Source organism: Podarcis cretensis, assembly GCF_951804945.1.
Source record: "Podarcis cretensis genome assembly, chromosome: 7".
Classification (NCBI taxonomy): domain Eukaryota; kingdom Metazoa; phylum Chordata; class Lepidosauria; order Squamata; family Lacertidae; genus Podarcis; species Podarcis cretensis.
Genome location: NC_137176.1, coordinates 39,727,731 through 39,754,437, shown reverse-complemented (window position 1 = coordinate 39,754,437; position 26,707 = coordinate 39,727,731). Strand labels below are relative to the sequence as shown.

Genomic DNA, 26,707 nt, shown 5'->3' with positions numbered 1-26,707 from the left:
ATAATGCACTAATAGTTGGGAAGAGGATATCTATGTCCAATCCAACCCCCCCCCCCCAAAAAAAAAAACCACAACCACAAAAGGAGGCTTGGATTGCTCTGCACGTTCAGTAGAACGGAAACAGAATAAACTGGTCATCCTCTCCATCTCCATCCCATTTCTAGGGCAAGAGAGAAGTATATTCTCTGAATGGAGGAATAGAACATCTTCATTATAGTCTTGTTTATCATATGTTAAGTAACCTGGAAACCAGCATCAGTACAAAAGGCACACACAAGGATAGGCCCAGTATTTTGGCTTTAGGATGATTTAGGAAAACATAAATAAATTATAAACATAAAATAAAGACCTAGGAGCGTAGGCAAGATAGCATATTTGTCAAGTATAGTTGTACTTATTTCTCAGGTTTGGTGACACAAAGTCTTGAGAAGTAGAGCATTTATTCAAGTTTGAGCTGAGATATAAATGACACATTTAAGCAAAATTGAATTTTTATGTGTGCATTGCAAGCTATACAGTTGAGGACATTATTTAAAGATGAATTGTTATAAAAGTGAGGTTATTCTACCGTATCTTCATTGGATTACCTTTTATCAAATCTTGTTTAACTCTGTTCATGTTTTATTGGTTTGCTTGGCTGGTTCCTTTCCTAAGAGAAAAATACTTCATTTAATTCTTAACAACATTGTGCATTTCTCCTACTCCATATAAATTTAATTTACAAAGGTACTTGTTTTTTTATGCTAAGGTACATTTTCAAATATAATATCAACAAGTGGTACCTGATATAAGAAGTAAAATAGAAACCCGCCAAGTATGACTCTAGTAGACCATGTTTTGCTGCTTTTCCATATTGCCATAGAAGCCTGTTGAAAATGAAACATTTTTATTTCTGATCCCATGAGCAAAAGCTAAAGCTCAGTGGCAGAGTGACTGCTTTGCATGCAAGCAAAGCAATCCCCAGCATCTCCAGGAAGGACTGAGAATGTTCCCTGTCTGAAATCCTGGTGAGCCTCTGCCAGTCAGATCTAGGTGTTCCATGTTCTTGCCATAGGTACTCTTGTGCATGATGATAGTTCATTCCCAGGGATATTTGGGGGTGGACTATGGCTGCCCATTGGTTACCATCTTTTTTTCCTCTTCAACAATGCTTCTGGGGACAATGTTACAGGATCATACAGGCTTTAGTAGGCCTTTTCCACTGCTGATGCCCAATATATAATTAATCAGCACCTAAGCAGTTTTTGCAAGGCTTTTATTTGTAGAGAGACTTGGTGCATCATCCCTCAGTCAGCTTTTGATGTCCCAGATGCTTTGCCCTAGATGAAATGATGTGTTTCAGGTTAGGAAATGGAAATCTATCATCCGTCTTGTCAACTGTCTCATTCTCCATTCATCAGAGCAGTATTTTGTTTTGAGAAATAGCACTGTAAGGCACGCTCCTCTGTATGCATTTCTTTTTATCTCTCTTTTTTCATACCATAACAGAAGTGCTTTGTTTTGCCTATGTTCCACTTTCCAATGTATATTGCAAAGCATCCTTTAAAAAAATACTGTATTGATTTCTTTAAGCAAACCTGAATCAGTTCTCTTAATTATCACATGATGATCCACTCATTACATTCATAAATACTTATTACATTACTCCAAAAGGACATTGCTAGGGAAATGGATACACTGAGGATGGTCATGTTTTGTTTTTGTACTACCACAGTCATGCAAATAAAAGACAGATTTAAAAAATTCAAATACATTTTTGCACTGCTATGGTCTTTCCAGCTGGTAGCGTAAATGGCATGTTCATTGGCCCCAACATGAACAAATTAAATCAACTGACTTGCACCATGTACACATGGGTCCAGATCCAGAGATAGATTGCTGTACCAGAGCTTTGGTTCATACATACCTGACCTGGAGACATATTATGAACAACAGAAAATTGATGCACCATGGAGATAACATTAGTTGTGAACTGGGTGCTTCATATGAACAACTCCACTTGATTCTTTCTTCTCAAATAAAAGCAGGATATTACTGCTCAAACTACTGGTCATCTATATGAAAGGTTTTCAGCAAACTGGGATGTGTTTGCCTTACATGGCTATATTTATTTTTAGTGAAAGGCTAATAAATAACAGATTTAGAAAATTACACAATAGATGCTGAGTAGAAAGTCTTATTGAGACTATCAGGAAAACTCTGTGGAATGGTTGACTGTTCATGGTCCCTTCCCCAATATCATCACCCAGCATGAAATTGCCCCAAGCATTTATTTGCTACAGTCTGGGTAATACCCACAGAGTTGGCACATGCTGTTGCATTAAGTGTCAGTAATATAATATTCAGATTCGTAGGCAGCAGGGGACCATTATCTCTCTGAAAGAAATTTTTCAACACTGGGAGCTCTTAAGTTTACTGATGCATATAGTCAGCCGGAAATGAAAATTAGAACTCTTGTCTTTTCCAGCTAGTAGAAATGTTCACTTTCTCTCCCAAACACATGTAGGCACCCTGTTCCAGGACAATATATAGGTGGCCAGTTGTAACAACCATCCATCTACAAACAGTGTATTAATAGTAATAAACAACAATAAAAATCTCATCAAGTGGTACTTCCTAAACTTCACCATAAGGCACCTATTGAAAGCAAGCAAACAAAAATTACATTTCTCTGACATATTTCCTAGATGCCAAAAATATTTCCAGTGTTCTGATGTTTCAGGGCTTCTCAGCAAGCCCCAGCTCTGGAAATCACTAGGAATTTCACTTGGCTAGTTACCGAGTTCAGAGTTCCCTTAATCTTCCTCTCAAGAATAACGTATTGACAACATGTAGAGTTACAGGGGGATAGTAAGACATCCTCTGTATGGTTAACACTGTATTCACAGCTAACATGTAGGGCAAGACACGTTATTCCTATAATCCACCCAGACTGGAGCACATTCATATATTTATGGAAAACAATAGTTACCGGTATTTAGTAAAAAAGCAAATCTTGTTTCTAATATCCTAAACCCAACATTCTATCGTCACTGACTTAACTATATAGCAGCTTGCCTAACCACCTTTTACCTATGTATTTTACCTCTTGAATCTCACTTTTCTCACTCTCTGAGAAATAAAATATTTGAGGGGATTGGGCCCCCTCCAAAGTTGATGGGTATTCTCATTGAAATGTTTTGCATACACCACATCATGTGATCAGTTGTGTGGGGCTTACCTCACCCCCAAATATTTTATCCAAGTTGGCACCTCGTAAAGGTCCACTCTCACAGAGTGCTATTTGTATATAGGATGCTAAGCATTGTAGGAAAACAGGTGCTGGGACTCGGGCTGTCATTCCCATGTTTGCATTCTGCTAGTAAATACCACATTTAACACATACATTGTGATTAGGGGCAGAAAATAGCTGCAATAACTTCCAAGTCAGTGGACTTCAGTGACAGAGACATTGGATACATGGGCTAATGTTTGTGCAAAGGTAATGTATCTGTAATACTGGTCCGCAGGGGCGGCCTGTTGTATGCATGAATTGTAAGCTTTGTACACATTAGAAGTATCTGATCATAGTTCAAATGGTTTCATGCCTGTTTGTTTCTAGTTTCCACCTTGTAGATCTTTTTCTTCTAAACAGTTCTCTGTGTTATTTTATTTCATGCGCCTCTCCCATCATCCTGAAAATATTAAAATTGAAATGAGGTGATATAACATGCCCCAGAGTATTGTAAAATTATAGCCAGTCATCAAGATTTTTGAGACTTCAGTCATAAACGAAGGGGGGAAATGTGCCTATTGTGCTGGCTTTACAATGCAAGTTGATTACAGCTCTCAAAGGTGTGAAGTAGCAAACTGCTTAGCAAAAGGGTAGCCAAATTTTGCCCAAGTGATGACCATGCTGGCAATTTATGAGGAGCCTTAGAGAGAGATTATAAATTTCCTCAGATGGAGCCAGTAAGAGACAATCTGTGTAGCTCAAGAGAGTGCACTGGGTATTGGCCACAGTGTTCTCCATTGGTTTCAAATGGACCAATAAGCATACATGAGCCACAAAACAGGACTCTGTGGATTCCATTTTCTATTGTTACATATCATGTGTGCCAGCAATCCATTAAATAACATAAAATAATAAAATCAAATGCGTTGTCTCCCCTGAAATTTGTAGAAACCAACGCTAAACTTGGGGAGAAACAATCGCTATTGCCGGCAGCAGTCTTTAGCATGTGTAATGTTTTTAAAAATAAGAATGCAGAATAAAACAAACACTTTCTTGCTACATTGCTTTTATAAATATTGCATCTTTTGCCACTTTTAAGGGGATTCAAGTAAACAGAAGCACATAAATCAATACATTTCAGTTTATTTAATAAGAAGGGAATATCACCTTGCAACATATGCAAGGTTGACAGAAAACAAAAGTACTTGGTCCATTGTTCCTCTTGTGCTACCAATGACTGCTTCTGACTTTGTCTTTCCTTAGATTAATTAGCTAGCCATAGAAATCAGGCATTTTCTGCTGAAAGCTTTCTTTCTATCATAAATGCTGTATGATTTCAGTGCTCCCAGGTCCTGGGGACAGGAGGTACTGTGTATTGCAAGCTGTTGGGGGGGGGGACTTTGAAAGCAACAGTAGCTATTTGGAAGAAATGAAAGCACATAGTTGGAGGAGAGGACAGTGCTCACTTACTGATTCAAAATAATCATATTTTTCAGACAGATCTTATAGTGGAAGTGTGTGTGTCCATATGTGTTATTTCTTGCTTATGCATTTAGACTTGTGATGCCCAAAGAGCTTGGGCTGGATGAGGACATTTTAAAGCCATGGTAATAACTGGATAGGTTATTCATTTGAAGTTAGGTTGATTACAGGTCTGCATAATGCTTTGCCTTGATCAAATATTTTCATTTCAGATTTGCTGTTCTTTTGTCATCTCCACGGACTTTAATGTTGCAATAGCTTTGCCAGCCAAATAAGAAAATATAATTACTTTCAAATAACAAATCAACATTTAAAAGCTGCAATCCTCTATGATCTGTTAAATACCATTAAATGCAGTGAAACTTACACCTGAATAACTGTGGCTTTGACTCCACGGCAGTTAACTCTCTTCTCAAACTAGCACGAAGTTTTCTACCTAAAACTGTGGCGTGCAGTTGGATGACTCACCCTAGGGTTGGACAGTCTAGCTATTTTTCACTGTCTGGTAGATAAGTACAGTTCAGTGAATAGAAGGCCTGAATGGAAGATCGGGTCATATTTTTGAAACCATCTGAAGCAGGAACAAAAACAAAAGTAACCTCGACAAATAAGCTCAAATAAAAAACAATTTCACTTCCGTATCAGTTTTATCTGGAAAAGTGTATATCCATTTGGCATCTTACCAAATTACAGTCAGTCATGACTAACTTATGTCCATTGATTTCAATAGGTCTACTCTGATGGGCAAGGCAATCCCAAAATTAAGTGAGCATAAGTTAACCCTACTGTAAAGTCCATTCACAAGTGGAAATACTGCCAGCTGAGGCAGCCTGCTGCCTGGGAGAGGGAAAGTAAACCTTTAAAATAGAAATATAATTTTTTTTAAAAAAAATGTCCAGTGGCATCTTAGAGACCAACTAAGTTTGTTCTTGGTATAAGCTTTCATATGCATGCACATTTCTTCAGATACTTCTTCATACACACGAAAGCTTATACCAAGAACAAACTTAGTTGGTCTCTAAGGTGCCACTGGACAATTTTTTAATTTTTTATATATATTTCGACTGCGTCAGACCAACACGGCTACCTACCTGAAACTTTAAAATAGAGTTTGACTTACACCAGCCTTTTTGCCTTTTGTTCTATTGGGTAATCGGGTCACATGACTGAGCTGAAATATGTATAGGTCTCTCCTTGCCCCTTTTCACCACCCCTCACACCCCAGGAATGCCCCTTTCGGGGTATTTATGCCGGCACAATTTCTGTCAGCTTAAATTTCACTGATTGAGCCCTAACTGAACCAGCATAGCCTCAGCTCAGTTCAGCCAGGACAGCCCAAGTTCCACCTATTTGAAACTCAATAATCCTGGTGGATTTTGGGTTTGGTTTGCGCTGTAACTATTGAACTTTACAGATTTGAATAATCCAATTTCATTTACCTATAGATGTTTAAGTTAAAGTTTGACAAGCCAAAATGGCTGACAGAGCCCAAGTGCCCTTTGGTGGTCAAAAACTTCATATACAAGCTGAAATTTGTCTTAGGGATGGGTGACTGCCATTTTTTGTTTCTCTTTTTTCCAATTCCCAGTTAAATTCACCCCATTTCCACAGCAGTTTGTGTTCCTTTTTCCTAATATACACATTTTTGTAAGTAATTTAGCTCAATATAAAGCATTTTGCTTATTATTTTTACATGTATATATTAGATAAGTATATTTGTGCACTATTCCATAATATAAGACTTCTATATGCATTTTTAAAGGGGTGAAGATTTTGAAAGATCACTGTGTTATAGTTTGATTTGGTTTAGGAAGTACAAGTTAAGTAACTGCACATTAAAATGTGAAATGAATTGATTTCTCCCTTATCCTTATCCTTAACCTCAGTACATCTTACCATGATTCATGGACAAGTGTGAGAGAACACCACTCCCTCTGAGCATTATGTTGCCTTGTCCTGAACATTTAAAAGTATATTTATTGCTTTTCTTTTTAGCGTTAAGTCATGATCCAGAAAATTTAAGCATTTTTTTAGTTCCATGGATTTCAGGGAGTGGGTTACCGCACAGTCCTTTGCATGTCTACGCATGATTTCGACTGGGCTTACTCCAAGGTTAGTGGGCATAGAATTGTATTTTCCTTCTTGTATACATTAGGTAAGAGAATATATAGCATAGACTTCCCACTTAATAAGTAACCTACCAGAATGCACTTTTGTTTTACATACCTTCCTTGTTTTGGTACCAGATAATGTAAGTGGCTCCAGGAGCTATATTGTGTTTGTACCATGCATCCTTTGTTCTACAGATGATAATAAAAAATACTCTTGAAGAACAACCACGATTGTTCCACATTTTTGGTCCTTAAGCTAATTCTTGTTTAAAGAATGAGTTTATTTATTTGGCACAATTAATGTATATGGCACTTTACAGTGTTTCATAAATGAAAAAAGGGGGGGGGGGAAAGGACATTGCTCTGTCCCCAAGGAGTTTGTTTAAATTTTCGACGTTGGGGAGAAAGGCAAGAAAAACTCTGATAGGAAGGAAGACACCAGCGCTGTTGCATGAATTTAGGCTTTGATACAGAATGTGGAACAGCATTTGCTCGCATTTTAGCTGATCTGTATCAGAGAACACGGAAAACAAAATGTCATACCAATTGTATCAGCCACGGGCAGTGTAAAGAAAGCTTGGTGAATATCTGGCTGGAATCTCAATTAATGAATTAGACAGAGCTTGCTTAAACTGTGTCTTGACTCTACTGTCATGCTTCTTTGTATCAGTGGTTTGAGTGTACTTAGAGGCGAGTCAAGTATGACTCAACAGACAGTGCTTTGAAAAGTGAGTTTTTGATTGCTAAGCAAGCACAGTATGTGTCTGTCTTGGGAGGCATTTTTCTATCAGTTCATGTTGTACCTTTTAAAGGCTAGCTTTCATTTGTGCTCAAAGAAACGCACCAGAAATGCAGAGTTAAACATAGAGAGGATGTCCTTTGTGAAGGAAGATGGATGGCTCCAAATGACTGCCACCTAAAGCTTAATTAATCATATGATATGGTACCACAAACAGGAAATGATTGTGCAGATCATGAAATTATACCATTAGGTTGGATCCAAAGTTGTTCACAAGTGGGTCCCATCAATCACGTTGCTGTAAATGCAGTAACTTCCACTTTTACTACATAAGTTTGATCCTCCAAGAACACTAAAATTGTCAAAGAACTTTGCCTAGAGTAAAACCAAGTTGAATTTGATGATACGGCTAAGACAGTGTTATCAGTAGGAATTTCCAGAATATATGTGATTCTTAAAAGTGGTGGTGGCTAAACATTCTTTATTTGTAGAAAGAAGGATGCCATGTCCTGATGCGGATTTGGTAAAGCAATTACCACAGAATCTCCACCACCACTCCACATAAGACACTGGTCTGGAAGTATGCCTCACTGCACTTGATCGGATTTACTTCTGAATAAACATGCAGCGGATTGAGCTGTGATATTTTAATTTATATTTTCAGTTTTACATTTTTTAAATACATCCAAGGTGGTACAAGCTAATCTAAGTGGCACAGTACTAAGAAAGCATCAAATCAGTCATTATTGACCAATGTATTTCATTACCACCATCAGGGCTCCAAGTCTGAGGAAACCCTGAGCAAAATTGTCCTCTGCTGGGCCTGTTCCTCTGATGGCGAATTTACCTTGTTGCAGTGGCCATGTTTGCAACTGAATCTGGCCACTGCTTTAAATTTCCCACAATGTTCACCAGAGCAGTGGTAGGTTGGGGGCATTGTGAGAATGTAAAAGGGAAATTAGATCAATGGTTTGATGCTCAAAGGCACATCCTTCCATCATCTCCCAAGACGGACAGATGCTGACAATGTGGTGGTGTTCATCTTTCAGTGTGGTGGGTAGGACTTGGTTCTTATTAATTTATTATTGGTGGAGCATTTTACGTATCTTGTATTGTCAATGCTTTAAATTGCCTTCATTTGCTGTATCTTATTTTTTGTCAAGTCACTTTGAGACATTCTACTGTAAAAGGTGACCAAAATAATATAATAATAAAGTAATACAAGTGATAGGGGTTTCTCAGTGGCCTCACCAGTATTGCGAAACAACTTGTCTCAGGAGCTTTGGATAGCCTCGTCTCCGATTGCCTTCCACCACCTTATGAACACTTTATTGGCAAGCTTTTAATTTGCTACACTGAAGTGATTTCACACAAGTCTGCATCTTAGCTATCATGCTGTCTCTTATTGCCTATTTTTTATTGTTACTATATTTTTATTTTGTTGCTGTGCTGCACTAATTAAGTCACTGTGATTTTAATTATTGCAAGCCTCCTTGAGTGATTCATAAGTAAATAAATAAATAAATAAATAAAGTCAGTCCTGGACTTTAAGAGGGTACTCTGGTCTGGCACCTGAGACTCCACTAAGAATAACTGATTAATGAATCATGATACTAATCTGTAAATATTAGAATTCAAAGTAACAATAATATTGCCACATTTGTAGGAAGACAGGACAAATGGGAATTACTTGTAAGCAGTAAAAGCATGAATAAACCAATGCAGGCCCAGGAAGACAAATTATAGGTAATAAAATGGTAAACTGTGTGTCACATCTTAGCTCTATGTTCATATATCTCTTCATTATCTAAAAGTTAGTATATGCTCTATAAACCAGGCTCTCCTCTTCAGGGTCTCTTTTTTTAAGTGTCTCTTTGAAGAGTCATTTAAGAAAGCAACACCACCAGGAGAATTGTGTCTCTTTCCAGCTTAGGTTGGATTTGTCAGCACCAAGCAATAAATATAAACAAGGAGAAGCTCTAGGCAAAAATAGCTTGGCCTCAGACCCATGTATTAAAAATGTCCAGATTAGGCTACTGTAATGTGTTATACTTGGGGCTGCATTTGAAGATGGTATGAAAGTACAATTAGTCCAAAATGTAGCTGCAAGGCTATAAACTGGGACTGGGTGTTACGAGCTCACATTTTGCCTGTGCTTTGTCAACTCCACTGGCTCCCATCTTGTCATCAGTGCTCATTTTGACATTTAGCACCCTTCATGGCTGGGAACAAAGATATTGAAGGACTCATTGTCTCGCCATGTGATTTCCTCAACACATGCACTTTTGGTTGTCCCGTCATCTGTGGTGCCGTGGGTGGCTACCAAAGAAAAGGCTTGCTTAGTGGTGGCACCTGCACTGTAGGATGCTGTCTCCAACAAGTCTTGCCTAGCACAGACCTTGATATCATTTTGGTACCATCATATTTCATGCTGGAAGTAATCCCCCCTGGACAATTATTCAGTTCTGATAGCCAAATACTCTTCACTACTACTTATCACAACAGTAGGGATAGAAGACATTCAAAAGCAACACCACATGGCCAAAAGTAAGCGAGAAAGGAGCATACAGCAGTGTAAACCAAAGTGGTGCAGTAGTGTGATTGCATCGCTAATGGACACGACCTATTGGGTGGCATAGAAAAGCAAAGGAGGATTGGGATGGGATAGGAGCAGAGAGCAAATGAGAGGTGACATACAACACTGAAAGCCTTTCAGCAACAATGGAATCATTTGTGTTATGGATCCCTCTGCACCTGAGAGGCTGTAGTGGTTTGTTCTACAGCAGGCATTGATGACAGTTGATGTAGGGTTACAGCTAATGATGGACAGTCCCAGAACCTGCAGCAGTGCAGAGTTGCACTTTTCCCCCCCTCTGGGCTACTCCATCCCAACTCTGCCTCTTGCATTGAAGAAAACAGTTCCCAGAGAGACAGTGCATGAAATAGGAGTTAGCCTATAGAACAGAGGGCTGGTGAGAGACGCATGACTGGCCTCAAGCTTCATTCAGGTTCTCCACCTTGGCTTTAAAGGGAGTGCAGGAGAGTCATGGTTCACATTTGATGTGACCGAAGCAACGCTGTTTTAAGTCACTGTTCACATGATGTATATAGGATCAGGCTGCATCTAATTGACTGAGTGGCATATTTTATTTTGTACTGAAAGAGAATTTGCAGATAAGCTTTCTGAAAACCCTACCAGCTTCAAAACTCACTGCTTAAAAATACACTCGCATTTGAATGTTATGCTAAGTAGTAATTGGATTTTAGCATGAAGAAGTGCTTTGTTAACAGTCAGCTTATCTTCATATAATTATATACCTAAATACATTACTTTAGCTGAAATAAAGGTAATCACACAAATTGATTCATAATCAGTGAGTGGATACATGATAAATATTAATTTCTGAGAATTATTGCAAGCTGCTGTAATAGCAAAAACCAAAACATGTCATTGTATCCTTTCTCTCCCTGGTCTTTCAGAATACATATTCTGGTTGTCAGTGGGTAGACAAAAGCATTTAACAGATGGGCCATCTTTTTTACTTGTGACTGCTGTGGAAAAGGCAAAGACAACATATTGGAAAAAAGCAGGTGGCAAAGGAAAATGTGGACAGATTCTTAGGAAATTTATACTCAGGACCGAAGGTTTCCTTATTGAAAACCATGAGCTTAGCTTAGCTTATCAGACAGTAGATTAAAAAAAATAAATCTAAGTAATAGAATAAGACAAAAAACAGGCACCCAGAAAAAAGCCCAGATATAATGTAAAACTATTTAATTAGCAACGTTCTCCTTCAGGGTAACAACCTGAGAATGTATAGTTGCATTACATTTTCAGACTATTAGAAACAAGTCATCTGAAACCCACTACAGGTTTGCTTTCTCAAATGTCCCTTGAGGCGACATCTGTGATACTGGGGTTTTGGACAACAACAACAAAAAGGTGCCCAATTTAACTATTTATATTACAAAGTCTTTTAGATTCTGACAGTCCGAATTCACATCATATATTCTCATTTATGTTTATATCTTAGTCCATGATTCCAAATGCAAGTTTCTGCTAACAGGTCTATGCAGTTGTTGTTGTTGTTGGTGGTGTGTGTGTGTGTGTGTGTTTCTAGCATAGCCAGCCATTTTAGCAATTGTTTTGTGTTGCTTTTAAAGGTTTTATTTTGCTGTACATTGTCTTGATGTTGTGCAAGAGAGCAGTATATAAATACTTCTATAAGTAAATAAGTTTATTTCTTGATAACAGTAACAATTCTGTAATTCTGTGTGTGCCTGAATTGCTGTTTCATTGTTTCAATCTGTTTGACACAATTTGCTGTTTAAACTAACAGCTTGGGTCTCGTTGCCAATGGCTTTCTCCCCTGGAAACCACTTACTTCCAAATAGGGCACTGAAGTCCTGCACATCCAGTGGGTTTCCAGCACCACCATTACAGCTGAAGAGAGGACTAAGGAGAGACATGCTATACACAAATTGGTCCCCATATGCAAATTGCTGCCACATAGAAGGAAGCAAATACTTCTTGTCTGCTATTCCAGAGGGCAGGACTACATTGAATAGACTTAAATTACAAGAGGATAGGTTTTGGCTATCCTCTTGTATCCTTTTGGAACATTGGGAGAAACATCTTAATAGTAATAGCCGATCAACAGTGGAACCATTTACCTAGAAAGGTGGTAGGCTCTCCATTTATGGATATTTTTGTCATGACTTGTCCCATGATCCCAAATGGGCTGACTGTTGCTGTCTAATGAAGAGGAGCAGGATGTGGGAAGTGCCACAGACAAGGAGCAGCCCAAGAGGGAGGATGGGGGAGCCATATTTTACTTAGCCTGTCATTCCGCACAATATGATTCGGCTCAAGACATACTAGAAAAGAAAAGAAAATTACCCTACAAAAGAACAAATAGCCTATTGGTTTCTAAGCCAGTGGAGAACCGACAGCTGCAGAGTAAGTGACTATAGTACACAGAAGGCAGAGCAGAACCCTCAGTAATGCATAATAGTCCTGGGGCTATGCTGACTCTCTAGGGTAAGAAAAATAAAAGTAAAAATCTGTAGCTAGAAACTGTAAAAACAACAGCCACTAAGGTTGGAAATGGGATGGTTTTGATCATGCCGAATCAATGTCCTGAGTAATCAAGGTGGTTTAGTCATTATTGGGCTGAGTTCCATTATAATAATTTCTTGGTATTGTTTCAGTAGAAATCATTTATGCATTATCATTAATGGCATTGTTATCCCACACTTCAGCTGTTTCAGCCACAGCCTGATGCATTCAGCTGAGTACACCACTTAGCTTTGTTCTCCGATTGATTTGGCTTTAACTAAAAGTGAAATATGGTTATTATAGTGGAATTACTTTTAGTCTTATTTTCCAAGAAGACAAACTGTAAATGCAACTGTTGCTCATTGTGATTTTGGTGGATTATTGGTTATTTCTCCTTTGTTACATAACTGACCTTCCTTATGCTCTGTAGTTTTTGTTTGCTTTTAATCTTTGAGTAAAACTGGCATCCATAAAGTATACTGGGTATATTTGCTGTTGTATCTAGTTATTTATAGCAAAGGATGAATTACCATTTTCTTCTTTTTTACTATTTCCTAATGTACTAAAACCATATTTGAAAACCAACTTTTCTTTGAATAGGAAACAATTCCAAATTTGAATAACAATGCTTGTTTCAAATAATAATAACAACAATATCCCTTCCATCTGGCTGGGTTTCCCCAGCTATTCTGGGTGACTTCCAGCAAAATATAAAAAATAATAAAATGTGAAACATTAAAAGCTTCCCAATACACTTCCATTTAGAAAGCTGCTTCAATTCATAATAGTAAGCTTTTACTACACCAGCAGCCATAACTTTCTGGGTCTTTTTTTTAACATAGGTGCATGAAACCTGCAGACATACAAGAGAATTAACCTAGCAAAATTTCAGACAGGCGGATCTAAGGGCGTTTCTGTTTAACAACAACAACAAAAATCAAAACTTTGTAAAATGGCAGTGCATACAAAACCTAAGAAAACTAGGCCCAAAATTGTTTTTCCTTAGAAGTTATTTGCTATCCTGCATTTTAGAAACAGAGGAATTGAGTTTACTGTTAAAAAAGATAAACCCTTCATCTCTTTAAGGCAAGGGTGTGAAATATGCCCAATTTAGGATTTGGCTGCACAGACCTACTCTTCAGATTCCCAGTTGAATGCATCACAATAAATTTATAAAGAACAGGATATCCCTGCAGATGGCAACATTAAATTGGAAATTAGGCACATTGGTAATTCACGTCTGTTATTTAAATTGTGAATGCCGGAATGGGGAGTAAAGAACCTGCTGTAATGTTGGCTTGGCTTCATCCTCTGTCTGCTGAACTGTTCAGCTTTATAACAGGTTACTCAACTACTTTGTTTGAGAATTCCTAACACTACTAGCTAAAGACATTTTTGACTAGAAGAAAAACCACTCCAGGGACTCTCCAAAGCCTGCAGTCCTCAAAAATCTGAAAAGGGAGAAGTGTCTGGGGAGAAGTAGGAGACATTTTTAATTGGGTCCATTATATTAATGCTGGTGCATATCTGCACCAGCCAGTTCTGATCCATTTCATCACACACCACAAACATAACAATGTTTTCCAGGAAACACCAAAAGTTTGTTTTGTGCTAATTAAATCAATAGGGTTTTTAAAATTATTACGCTATACTTTTGAATGGTTTTAAAGTAGAACTGTTTTAAATAAACAAACAAATGATATTATTTTAATAAAGTCCCATTGAAGTCAGTAGGAATTTCAGGTCAAGCAAGATTGCAACTATACTTCTCCAGGAGTAGCTTGTGCAATCAAACCCTTGCAGCGTTTCTGATAATGCAGATGCTGAACACCACATAGCCCATCACCAACTATATATTCTGTTGCCACTTTGGTCTGTCTGCATCAGGGTTACAAGTGAAGCTAATTTGGCAGCTGGGCAGGACAGGAAGGAATTTCTGTCACATCCTTGGCAGCCCTCTTCTCTCCCAAGTCATAAGATCCAATAGTCAGGGGATAGATAGTAGACAAACCATTCATTCACAGCAGCTGATGCCAGCGTGTGCGCGCACACACACACACACTGGTAGATGTGAGAAAGGAGGAAGCTAAGTTGATGTTTAAATATACAAATGCCCATATATCTGTTCCTGAGCTAGATCAGTCCCTTTTCCCTCTCTGTTTGAAGCAGAGAGATTACCCCCTCCAAATCCAAGAGGCTAACAGCACCAACACATTTCTTGGTTGAGCCTCTCCTCCTCCCAGAGGGGAGGAGTTGTGAGCGGGAGCCGTTTCCCGCGTTTGGCAGGGGGCGTTCCGGCCCCTGCTCAGATGTGCCTGCTGCCACGCCACGCCCCCTGGCAGCCAACCAATCGGGGGGAGGCTTGGGGGCAGGGTTTAGCTGCTCAAATGCGACCGCAGCGGCGCTTCCCCCTCATTGCGCTTCTGGGTTTCGACGGATCGCCCACCCTCCCTTTAGTTCATTGCTTCGTTCTTGACCTTGCTATGGACCTGTGGTTGGTCACCTTGGTTGTCCAAGGGGCCTGGTAGGAATTTTTATCCAACTGGCAAATTGGCACCAGCCACTTGGTTTTTCACCTACCTCGTAGCAAATCGTCACAACTTTTAGGTATTGGCAGTTAGGCATTGGAATATGTTTGTGTATTGGAGGGCAGGGTGTGGCCATCGCCTACCCCTCCACTTTATGGGTATTCTGTTAAAGGAGTCCAGCAGTTGTGGATCCTGTCTGACGCCCTTGCTGGTGGCTAGGGTCATGGCACAACCCCCGGTGACATCAGGGGGAGCTTACAGTTGTATTTGCATCAACAGGCTCCTCCTACTGGTGGTTAACCCTTGCTAGACTCACCCCTTCCTGAGGGGATGGAGTCACACTCTGTTGTTTTATCCAATGCCTAAGCCAATACCTCTCACATGCTGTAATCAATAAAGTTGTGGCCTTTTTAAGTCCATTAACCTAATATACTGCGTCCATGTGTCTTTCTTATCCTCAAGCGGGTGGCGGGTCCTCGAATCACAGCGCTGAGAAGGGAGGAAAGGGGCAGCCAAAACACTACCTTCCATCCATAGCTTTCTAAGTCCCCACTTGAACTTGCAGGAATCCACTACCAAAGCTTCCTCGGGTCTTCACTATGTAGTAAATAATTTCCAGCAGAGAAATATTTCGCAGATCACATTAGTATGTTAATATTACATCCACCTTGCAATTTTATTGCCACAACCAACAGGGAGATCCAATAGGATAGATAAGTATTTATATAGAGCAGTTGATAAGGGTGCATCTGATTAATTACAATGGCATGACTGGAGACGAAGGGAAAGTAATATGAACTATCAGAACAGTAAATCAAAAATCCATCACTGCTGGTAAAAGGTGCCTATTGGAATGCAAGGTACTAGAGGTAATTTTCAAGGATATAAAAAAAAATTATCTTATAAATCTGCTTAGATGTGAAATCAGCAATACACTGATTCATATAATGTTTTCTTGCTATTGCTTGGGTTGTGCCTGGGCACAACAATCACTTTCTGTTGGTTGGTTTGTTTGCGTTTCTTTCATTACTTTTATATCTTCCTTCACATCTCAGGTCATTCAAGGTCATTCCAATATAAACTATTTTTCCCATTTTTTTTTTATACTTTATCTTATTTGTTCATGCCCATAAACTGAAGTCCCTAGGCACTATCACAAAGGGTGAATCATTATATTCCTACCAGAGTGTTCAATAACTGTCTTCCTCTTTTGCCTTTTCATGCTCATTTTACACCACAGCCACATTTCGTACTTCAGACTAAAATGCCAAACAGTTGTTTTAATGAAAATGAAAGTCTTCCCCGTTTCCTTACTGCTGAATCTTACCACTAGCCATAAACAACCACATTTAATCAAATATAGTCACAATACAGGCAGGCACAAATGGATCAGTACTGAAAATGAAGAGGATCATCAGCAAAATATAAAGCAATGAACAGCTTAGGCTATTAAGCAAGGCATCACATTTTCATGAGCCTTAGACTAGAAAATAAAGACCAGAAAGCATCAGATAACACGTGCATGTATATCACATGATGATTCAATATCAGCTGAATGAATGAACTTAACTTCAATAAATTGTATATTGTTGATATGAAGGTTTCTCACTGATATTTGATTCATAATGACCCACACACATACGCAAGCCGGCACTTAATGTTTCAAAGAAGGTTATAGGATGTTGACAAGATTTCAGATCTTGCTTAAGTATGCTATAGCTGTGGTCCAAAATACATTTGGATCAGAATCTGGATACATGACAAACTATTATTTCATATGCGCTTATTCTGAGTATGTTGTTCTGAAAACTTTCTCTCATGAAAAGTTTTTTTATGTCCTTAATAGCAGCAGCAATAATAATTGATTTTCTGGAAATAAGTGTTTTCATTTGTCCCAGTGGAAATTAACTGTGGGCATAGGACTTCCTCCCCCCCCCATCCCCTTGTGTCACATTTCTTCACAAAATGACTACAAAAAATAGAATTTGATGCACCTCTGAAACACACTTTCTCCAAAGTGTAGCAATGCTATTTCCATGCCTTTCTGCAAATATATAGGAATTTGCAGTAATAATGGAAATTTTCTTAAAGATTTTTATGAACTTTTCTGATCTGAAGGGATCACTTTCACAATCCAGAGAGATCTAAGTGATTGTATGAGCAGGAGCATTTGCTCTCATCTTAGTCTTCAAATATCCATTAATGTTCTTCTTTCAACTCCTTAATAGCTTGTAATCCAAATTCCCCATTGACTCTGAAGTTGCTACAGATCTTTCTTTCTTAGTACAAATTCACAAGCTATGAAAGGAAAAAAACCTACTATCAGCTCTTCAGATAAAAATGACACTTTACCTTACGGTGCTTTGGTCATAACACCCCCCCCCCCAGCTTTTATAAATTGCAAGAGACTAACTTAAAGAGAAAGAGAAAGAAAAGATGGTAGCCAAGATATTACCCAGTGGAGCACCTCCATCCCCAAAAAACCCTATTAAAGAGCTGTCTAGATGATACAAGTAGATTGATAAACTGGCAAGCACGGAAATATATCTGTGTTCCCATTACATTACAATAGTATTAGCATATTATAAAAATGCTGCAAATTTGCAGGTTATTTACAGTATGTAGGATCAAGGCCGACCCAAGACATTTTGGCACCCAAGACAAACCACAGAATTAAGTTCCCTTCCTCCAGTTTAGTGATATGGAGGTGAAAGCATGGAAGAAATTTAGCTTCATCTGAAAAAGTACAACACCAGACTTCCAAACACAATTCCAATACAAAGCACTCTGTGGCCCCCACACAATGAAGCACACAAAAATCAAGCTGTGGTGTTTTGTGCCCTCTGGAACTTTCAAGAGGTTACCTGCTTTTAGCATTCCAGTTTTGATACCAAGCATCATTGTATTGCCCCCGCACAGCCTGCCCAATACACATAGTAACACACTCAGGTATCAGGTTCAAATCCCAGCTTCCCTGTAAAGCTCACCTGGTCACCTTGAGCCAATTAAAACCTCTCAACCTAACCTACTTTACAGGCTTGTACAACACCTTAAACAGGTAAGTGGACTGAAATAAAATTTAGTTGTAAGCTGTGTTGAGTCCCTGTCAAAGGGAAAAGGTGGGATATTAATCAACAACAATGTAAACTGAGAATGATCAGGCACATAGCAGAAAGTCCTATTCAGTGAGACTCTCAACAGACATGCAGAGACTTGCAGTGTAAGGCTCAACAATAAAGGAATAAGCACTCCAAGTGTTCTCTAAAAATTGATGGCAACTGAACCATTGCAATTAAACAACTTAAAGTGGATTGGTTACATTTTCCTTTGAAATTCCTTTGAAATTATGAGTGATAAATACAAAGTGCTTTGGAGGTCAGCTTCACCATTTCCTTTGTTTGGTGCAGGCACTTTATTTTCAATACAAATGTCCCTGACTCTGGCCTACCTGGCAGCAAGTCAGTATTGTAAAGTCTCCAGCGCAGAGTCAATCCATGTGTCCAAAGTCCAAACTGAAGCATGGTCCTGGAGCAGCCAAGTCAAGGTCCATCAGCCTGGGTAGTTAAGCACACCCAACACTTCCGCTCTGCTACCCTTTTATGCTATGCATGCTGATTGCAGCATCTGGGTTTCACAAGGCATGTGACCCTCACCTGTTCCAAGCCTACTCCAGCTGAGAAATCACACCCCTCCACTCAGAGCTAACAAGCCCCACATGGCCAGCTAGGGATCTGGCTGTGGGCCCTTGCCTGCCTCAGCCTCCTGCAGTTCCCCTTCCATTATTACAATTACTATTGTTGCTTTGATTAGTTGGCTGTTTGTTATATAAATTCCTGCAGGGACAGAGTGTTATCAAAGTGTACATAAAAACGGGAGCAACTAGAACCAAGTTTAGAGCCCTGGTGACCTACCAGCCCCAAATCAGCCCCCAGTGAAACAATACGGTCTTGAAAAGGAACATTTGTCTCCCGGTTGCTGACTACAAAAGTGCTGTTCTCAATTGGAACAAAAATCCTGTTCCTAAATACTGCTAAATTATTGACAAGATCTAAACTATCTGTCACACAAACTCATGAATCAAGCATGTATTACATTCCCCCTTTATATGAAAACAGTTGTATGCATTATTTATAAATGGCTTGGCTGCTAGAAGCGGAAATTTTACACTGGGAATGAACTCGAAATCACTGTAAGTTGTCTACTAACAGGTTGTGTTATAGTAAGTTTAGCCAGTGCTATTTTTCTAGAAAAAGAGGTGCCGGAACTCACCATGAATGTCTCCCTTGTTCTCTTATAATGTCAATGGAACCCACCCAGTTCCGGATTTACGTATAAGCTAAACAAAGTATAGCTTAGGGCCCCACTCTCTTGGGGGAGCCCCCCAAAAAAAATTAAAGGGGGAAAAACTGGATGTACATTTCCAAAATATAAGATTAAAAAACAAAATAAAACCTACATACAGCAACAGTGTTTTGTGTTGTGAAGGCTCCTATGTTGTATTTCAGTTCAACAATTACTTTGATAAAATACATATTTTGTTATGTGCAAATGGCTTTAAAGACCTATTAGGTCCATAAATTACCATATAGCATATATTCAACACAAAAAACCAGCGACAATTTGTTGTTGACAAAGGACAACTGGACATATAAAGGGCCACATTACCTTCAGTTGCTTAGGGCCTCATCAAACCTAAATCCGGCCCTGCGCCCGCCTGAGAGGTGCCAGAACATAGTTCCAGTGAGTTCCAGATGAAAAAAGACCTGCAGTAATCTGTTGGGAATTACTAAAGCTGAACAGCACCATTAGTTTGTCTGTTTGTTTGTTCTTGTTTTAAATTGAAGGTCATTTGAATGAGGAAGTCATGGGTCATGGAGTGTACACTCATGTTAACTGTTACCAAACAGGTTGCATTGTTGCAAGCCTGAACAATCTGTTTGGCTACAGGTGACAGTGGAAGAAAAGATCAGGGAAGAGGCAACCTATAGCCCTTCAGATGCTACAACACCTATCAACCCTGCCCATTGGTCATGCTAGTTGCTGCTAATGGATTTGTAGTCTTACAACAACTGGAGGGCCACAAGCTCTCAATCCCTGCCCTGACGACAAGAAAAAGCATAAGGCAGGGTGATAAACACATCAGTCAAGTGCAGAGAAATCATGTGATATGTGAACAATTATCATGGCTATGACCTACTGTCATTTCTCCCCACCATGCCTCCACCACCACCCTAGGATTTGGGAACTTTTATTGTCTTTTTAGGTAAAACCAAATACACATAGCTCTGTTTCAGATGTTTATAACTACTTAATCACTACCAGATTCTGCTACTATTATTATTCATAGAACTTTTGTAAAGGTAAAGGTAAAGGTACCCCTGCCCGTACGGGCCAGTCTTGACAGACTCTGGGGTTGTGCGCCCATCTCACTTAAGAGGCCAGGGGCCAGCGCTGTCCGGAGACACTTCCGGGTCACGTGGCCAGCGTGACATCGCTGCTCTGGCGAGCCAGAGCCGCACACGGAAACGCCGTTTACCTTCCCGCTGGTAAGCGGTCCCTTTTCATCTACTTGCACCCGGAGGTGCTTTCGAACTGCTAGGTTGGCAGGTGCTGGGACCGAGCAGCGGGAGCGCACCAGGCCGCAGGGATTCGAACCGCCGACCTTTCGATCGGCAAGCCCTAGGCGCTGAGGCTTTAACCCACAGCGCCACAGCGTCTTTTGTAGGTGGCGTCAAATAATTTCCCACTTAAAAATTATGGCTAGGCATTGTAAAAATGTTTTGTGATGAACTGAACCAGCCTGCAATATCTTGAATGTGCATTTTTGTTTTTGGAGGGAGAGGAATAAAAAGTTGCTTGTTTCCTTATGAACTTTATCAGTACAAATAAAACGTCTGCATCAAGAGTCCACTGGGGAACATTTAAAAAGTCAGGATGATGGGGACAAGATTTACATCTTCAGGATGACACTGGCATTTCTGCAGTAACAAGCACAAAAGTTTAGGCCAGGTGGCATCTTTCTAAAGGAGGCATCATCAAGTTCACAGTGTATTCTGATGCAACCTCTGGTGTATTATAAGCACAGCAAGTGGAATCTGGTGGGAGAGTAATGCCTATTAGAAGCAACTTATAATCAGCCTCTAGTATCCCAGCAAACTGCATAGATTGATGACTTCCCATTCATTAATCATCTGCTGGTTTACATTTTAACACAAAGGCTTCCTGAAGCCAAAAGACATCTAAGCCATGATATTTCATTGAAGGTTTCAAAAGCAAAGGTTAATTCACCCAGGTAGTAAACTGTTAAGACGTATGTGTATTCTCATTTGATGTGTAATATTATAACGCTGTCTGATTATTGTTAAAATATAACAATATTTATGAGATTTGTCTCCTTCCCCTCCCCACTCCTTTCCTTTCAGGTCACAGCCTCAGCTCAACAAAAGTGACTCGTGCACAGACATTTCCCAGCTACACCTCAGAGCAGGATGAGGAGCACGGGCCACGCATGTCACTGTCTAGCAGCTATGGATTCAGCTACAGCTCAGGCCTCATCCAATGACACACACCCTGTGTCTAACCAGAGAGACAGTCTAGTGGGAAACCTGCCTGTAGGCCCTGGAAGTCACTTGCCGTTTCCTCGGTGTCCACAGAAGACAAGCCGTAGTGAAAACTGAGGACACATGTCTCCAGGCTGCAACAGTGAAGGTGAAATCTTGGATCACTGCTTCCCTGAGGCAGAGTCTAAGTGTTTTATTTATTTAACTTTTGTATTTGGTTTTGTCCATATGTTTTGGGTTTTTTTAAAAGAAAAATGTGAAAAAGAAGAAAGAAGAATTTCCTTTGCAGTACTGATGGTGTGCAGCTGAAGTTTCTGCACAACCACAGATGCTGCCTGTTTGGGGGAGTGAGGAGCAAAACATTACGTCTTCAATGTGAGGCTCTTGCCGATCAATTAAGCTGTCAAGCTTGCTCATCCATGACAGTAGCCATCTTTATATCCTAGGCATCAGTCTACCAACTGAGTCATTCTTGCAGAAATGGTACCAGGCATACAAAATTTGAAATATACTTTAGAAGGAAGTATGCAGTCCTATTACCAATTATGCACAGTTTATTCCCATTTACTTCAATGGGATTTATGCATGGGATTTAGGACGGTAGCCCAAAGTGGAATTTCTGAGGAGGCACCAGTGACTCTTAATCAGGTTCTCATCACTACAGTTAATACACAAGATAGATATAGAGATAGATACTGTCAATGGGATGGGATGGCGGTGCTTAGTAGCCTTTCAGAAAATAGATTGTGTTGTGTGTTAAGAGGTCATATGCCTAGAATATTTCCCACACTGAATTTTTATGCCCAGATTCTGCTGTTGTGTACTCTGAACCTAATAATCCAAAACTTCCCATTGGGGAGATATCAAGGGAAGACTGTCACAAAGCATTGTCAAAGTCTTCCCATTGTAGATAATATTTAAATAGTGAAGTCTGAATTTATAGTCAGTATACTTTTAATTCTGTATACTGTGCAAGTGAGAAAATTGATATTACATTGCTAGGCAGCAGCCCAATTTCTATATAGTTTTATAGGGCAAGATGCTTGGGCTGGAAGAAATAACTACAATTTCAAGTTCTGTTCTTATTATTCAAGTCTTCTTGGTTAATATGGATTTGTTCTCTTCGTCAACATTAATTTTGTTCTAGATTCCTTGTCTGGTGTCTAACTCTGCTATACAACCATAGGCTAGTCATGATTAAATTTCACAGCCATTTGTCTCATTGCAACGTTGATTTTTTACAGTCTCCTACAGTGGACAGCCACATGAAAATAAACTGAACTGTGTGTTTTTTAGTCTTCCTGAAATCACAACAGCTCACTGTTCCCAAAACTTTCAGTCTTTTTCTAAAGATTAAAAAATAAATGGCAGCACCTATGAGTAGAATAAATGTGAGACAACAGGATTTCAACAATCACTAGGAAACTGTATGTTCTGCAGTAATGCTAATGCCTATCGCATTCTAGGACAACACAATTTATTCAGCTAGGTCTTCAAATAACAGAGATCTACTGTAACTTAAGAAATTAAATAATTGATTGACTGCTGGCCACTACTGGTGCCATTCTTATACCTCTATCATAGTATCATTTTCTAAAAATAAAAAGCTGCTTTTGGCCTAGCATTCCCCCACCTCCTTCCAAAATTATGCAGTTATGACTGTGAGTAAGACAATAAAAAGAGCAACATCTTCACAGGGCAGCATGTAAAGTTAAAAACATCAAGCAAAGTTCAAAAATTAAAATGCATTGTTAAAATATATAACCAAAGATGAAAGGAAGTGGCATAAAATAATAACTAAGTCTGTGGAAATGAAAAAATACCTTCCCCAAAATGGCATCTGCGCAGGCGTCAGGCAAACATCTTTGGAAGAAGCATTCCAAATTAAGGGTGCCAGCACTGAGGAAACGCACCCTCCCATCAGATAGCAAGAGAACCCAGGGATTTCTCTGCCACATACCTTAATATTCAGGCTGGCCCTACCATTAGGCAGAGTAAGGTGAATGCCTCAGGTGGCAGATGTAACAGGATCAGGAGCAATAGCCTACCTGGTAGTTCCTTCTGAGCTCCCTGGACAGTCCCCTCTGTTGTAGGACATGGCTGTGTATATATCATATGGCATGTCCTGGGTGCCCTAAACTAGCCTGCTGCAGGTATGGTGGAAGATGCTGCCCTATTGCCAGTGTTGAAGTGAAATTCAACTCCCAGTCCGGCTGGCTTTTTAACATGGGATAGGGAGGAGGTGTCCTATTCTCCTTCACCACAAGCAGCCAAATTTCTTGGGCTGTGCCTGCTGGGTGGGTATGCATGAAGGCAAGCTGTCCTTCATATCCCCTGGCCCTGAACTATGAAAAGCTCTAATGGCCAAAATCAGCAGTTCAAACTAAGTCCGATGTACGTGGATTTACTTATCTACCAAATGTTCTCTAGACATAGGAGGGTCATGAAGCAAGATCTCAGCGGCTGACCTCTAAGGGGAATCAGAAGCATTCTAGAAATGACAGACCTTTCAATAACCCAGACGCAAACATTTTAGGCTTTAAATGTAGTAAGCCGTTAAGAAACAAGCTAGTTTAGTGTGAACAAAAATGGAGGCACATGCTCCAAATAACTTGACCAGAGTTGCAGTTTCTGAACTGCACCATGAGCCTTCAGGCTGGGAGGGGTTCTGCTTCAGCCCTTCCAATAATTCAGTTCCATGTGAATTTCCACTGCAAGGTACTGCAAAAAAAAAAAAAGTCTTTAACCTGCATCATTGGGAAAATGGACAACTGAATGCCCTTATAACTAAAGTGTAATTTCACAAAAGTCTCAGCTGTGAAACTGTGTCAACAGCTTTGGATCACACTTTGAAAATTGTAAGTTAAAGACAGGATGTCTGAGCACATATGAAGTATGTGCCCCCTCTATTTCAAATTAGGGTTAAGGATGTAATAATTAGAAAATACTACTGTCAAGAAGGCCTGAACTACTCATAATGACTCACGAGTACGTATTCTAGAAGGGCACCAGATAGGTGTTCCTCCCTCATTTAAGAGTTCTGTTTTTAATAAGTCCACAACAAACAAAATGAGACATGTTAGAAATCAATAAAGGGACAGACACAGTGAAAGGCATAAGCGTAAATGCACAAAAGGTCCCCCCCCCCCGGTCATGTGCTTCAATCTTCATAAAGCTCATTGTAATGAATGTGTAGAAAACAATTCTCATAACACTTGAAATTTTAGGGAAGAAAATTCACTGTGAGCAGACTGGGTGTTTTGTTCCGTTGTAGAACTGACAGCCTTGTTTAGCAGTAGAGTTTCCTGCCTTTCGTTGTTTTATGAGGCTAGCACTGGATGTGTTAAAAGAGTCAGAATCTTCTCCCTCTCCCTACTACCTCTGTAAGATCAAGTTTTATCTATTGGAATTTGAAGACAGAAAGAAAAGATTTCTTTAAAATGGTGTGAAAGAAATGTCTGCTTTGATTAAACATTTATTGATACATTAGGGTGGGAAATATTCCTTCCCCCAAGCCATTCCTGCAGTCGTAATAGATTGCAGACTTTTACACCTCAGTGAACAGCTGCTGAATGAAACCAGTGTGTGATCTGATGGAATTAATCACGCCCCCTGTCTCTGTCACTTACTCTTCTTTTATCTCACTCACCGTGTTTCTACTACCCAGAGAGACCAGCTTTCTCTGTGGAGAAGTGTTGAGCTACCTACCACCACAATGCAGAATTTCTGTTTCTAGCTGTTGCCCCCTGTCTTCTTTTGAAGCCGTGGTTATTGACATTTGTCATTTTAAAATAAGGAGTTGTATGTAGCATGTGAGAAATCCTTCCCTGGTCAAAAATATTTTGTATACAAGAACCAGTCCTGTATAGGCCTTGCATAACATTAGTGATACAAAGCTAGATTTCACTAATGCAGCTGAAAAACTTCCCATATTTTCTCCAAGTCAGTTATTATACAACACTGATGCATGTTGTACATCCATTTGGCTTGGACTGTGTTCTTATTACAATTTAAGTAGATTAGCATTCTTTGATATATTTTTTAATGGAAACCACTTCTTTCCCCCACCCTGCCCCACAGTTTTATTATATATTCTACTAATAGGAATGCCCACATGCATCATGCTCCAATGCAGAGCCTTTTTTCTGGGGGTACTCATGGGTATGCAGTACCAGTATCTCCTTTTCTAAAAGAAAAGCACTGGTTAAAAACGTGGCACTTGCTGTAACAACTTCATGCTCCAACTTATCATTGTTTCTACTGTTCTCAACCAATAAGGGTCGGTTGAAAGAGAACAACTATCCATGATATGTATTTACCAATGTACGTCTTACTCACAAAAGCTAACAACCAGTGCTATTCATGATTGGTCAGAAGTGAATATGTAACATTAAATTCCATGGGGTTTGCCTCCATACACCATTCCATATATGTACATATATGTACATTTTCTTAAGTCTGTGTAATTTAAGCCTGCTTCAGTCTACCCACTTCTCACACTTTTAATAATTGTAAAAGGAGCTCCAGTTCAAGAACAGTCAACTTCACCTATAGTTCTAGGAAGGAACAAAGCAACCAACCAAGTAGAAGCATAAAAATTCAGATGCCAATAAAGCAAAGCTGTGTTTCTGTTGATATATGTACAAATAAAATGGCCCTTGGAGAAATACCTTTTTCTTATTCATAGCCTGTAAAAATGGCATTTTTCAAAGACAACTGTGCACCAATCCTATTGGCTACTGAAACCCTTTTGGTTTTCTTAAGTTGCACCTTAAAGAACGTAAGGTTCTTTTGAAACCTGTCCTTTTAAATGAATTTCTGCACTGAAAACAAAAAGTGTGCACCAGGATATAAGTATGGCAGATGAGTAAAATAAACAACAGCATATACCAGAAGTATCGTTAGCATAAATTTTGAAGTTTTAATGTGGTACATTTAATGCACAGCCTTGCATGTCTAATGCAGCCCTGAAATTAGCCATTTGTCCAAGACTAGAAATTACTCTTCCAGGTCA

General features: G+C 39.4%; 1 protein-coding gene and 1 long non-coding RNA gene across 3 annotated transcripts in view; both read left to right on the top strand.

Moving 5' to 3' along the window:
• Positions 1-26,707, top strand: part of LOC307219674 — a 586,866-nt gene that overhangs the window by 419,986 nt on the left and 140,173 nt on the right. The gene's annotated exons all lie outside the window — the stretch shown is intronic.
• DOK6 (docking protein 6) overlaps positions 1-26,707 on the top strand; it is a 181,391-nt gene that overhangs the window by 145,533 nt on the left and 9,151 nt on the right. Inside the window, exon 8 of one of the 2 annotated variants that reach the window (XR_013840470.1) lies at positions 21,556-21,841. Coding sequence is in view for 1 of the 2 variants with exons in the window: in XM_079982984.1 (XP_079839110.1) it covers positions 21,556-21,695 (140 nt within the window). In the remaining variant the exon portion in view is untranslated. Of the gene's footprint in view, positions 1-21,555; positions 21,936-26,707 lie in introns of those variants that run through there. The other variant, XM_079982984.1, reaches the window with a different exon arrangement.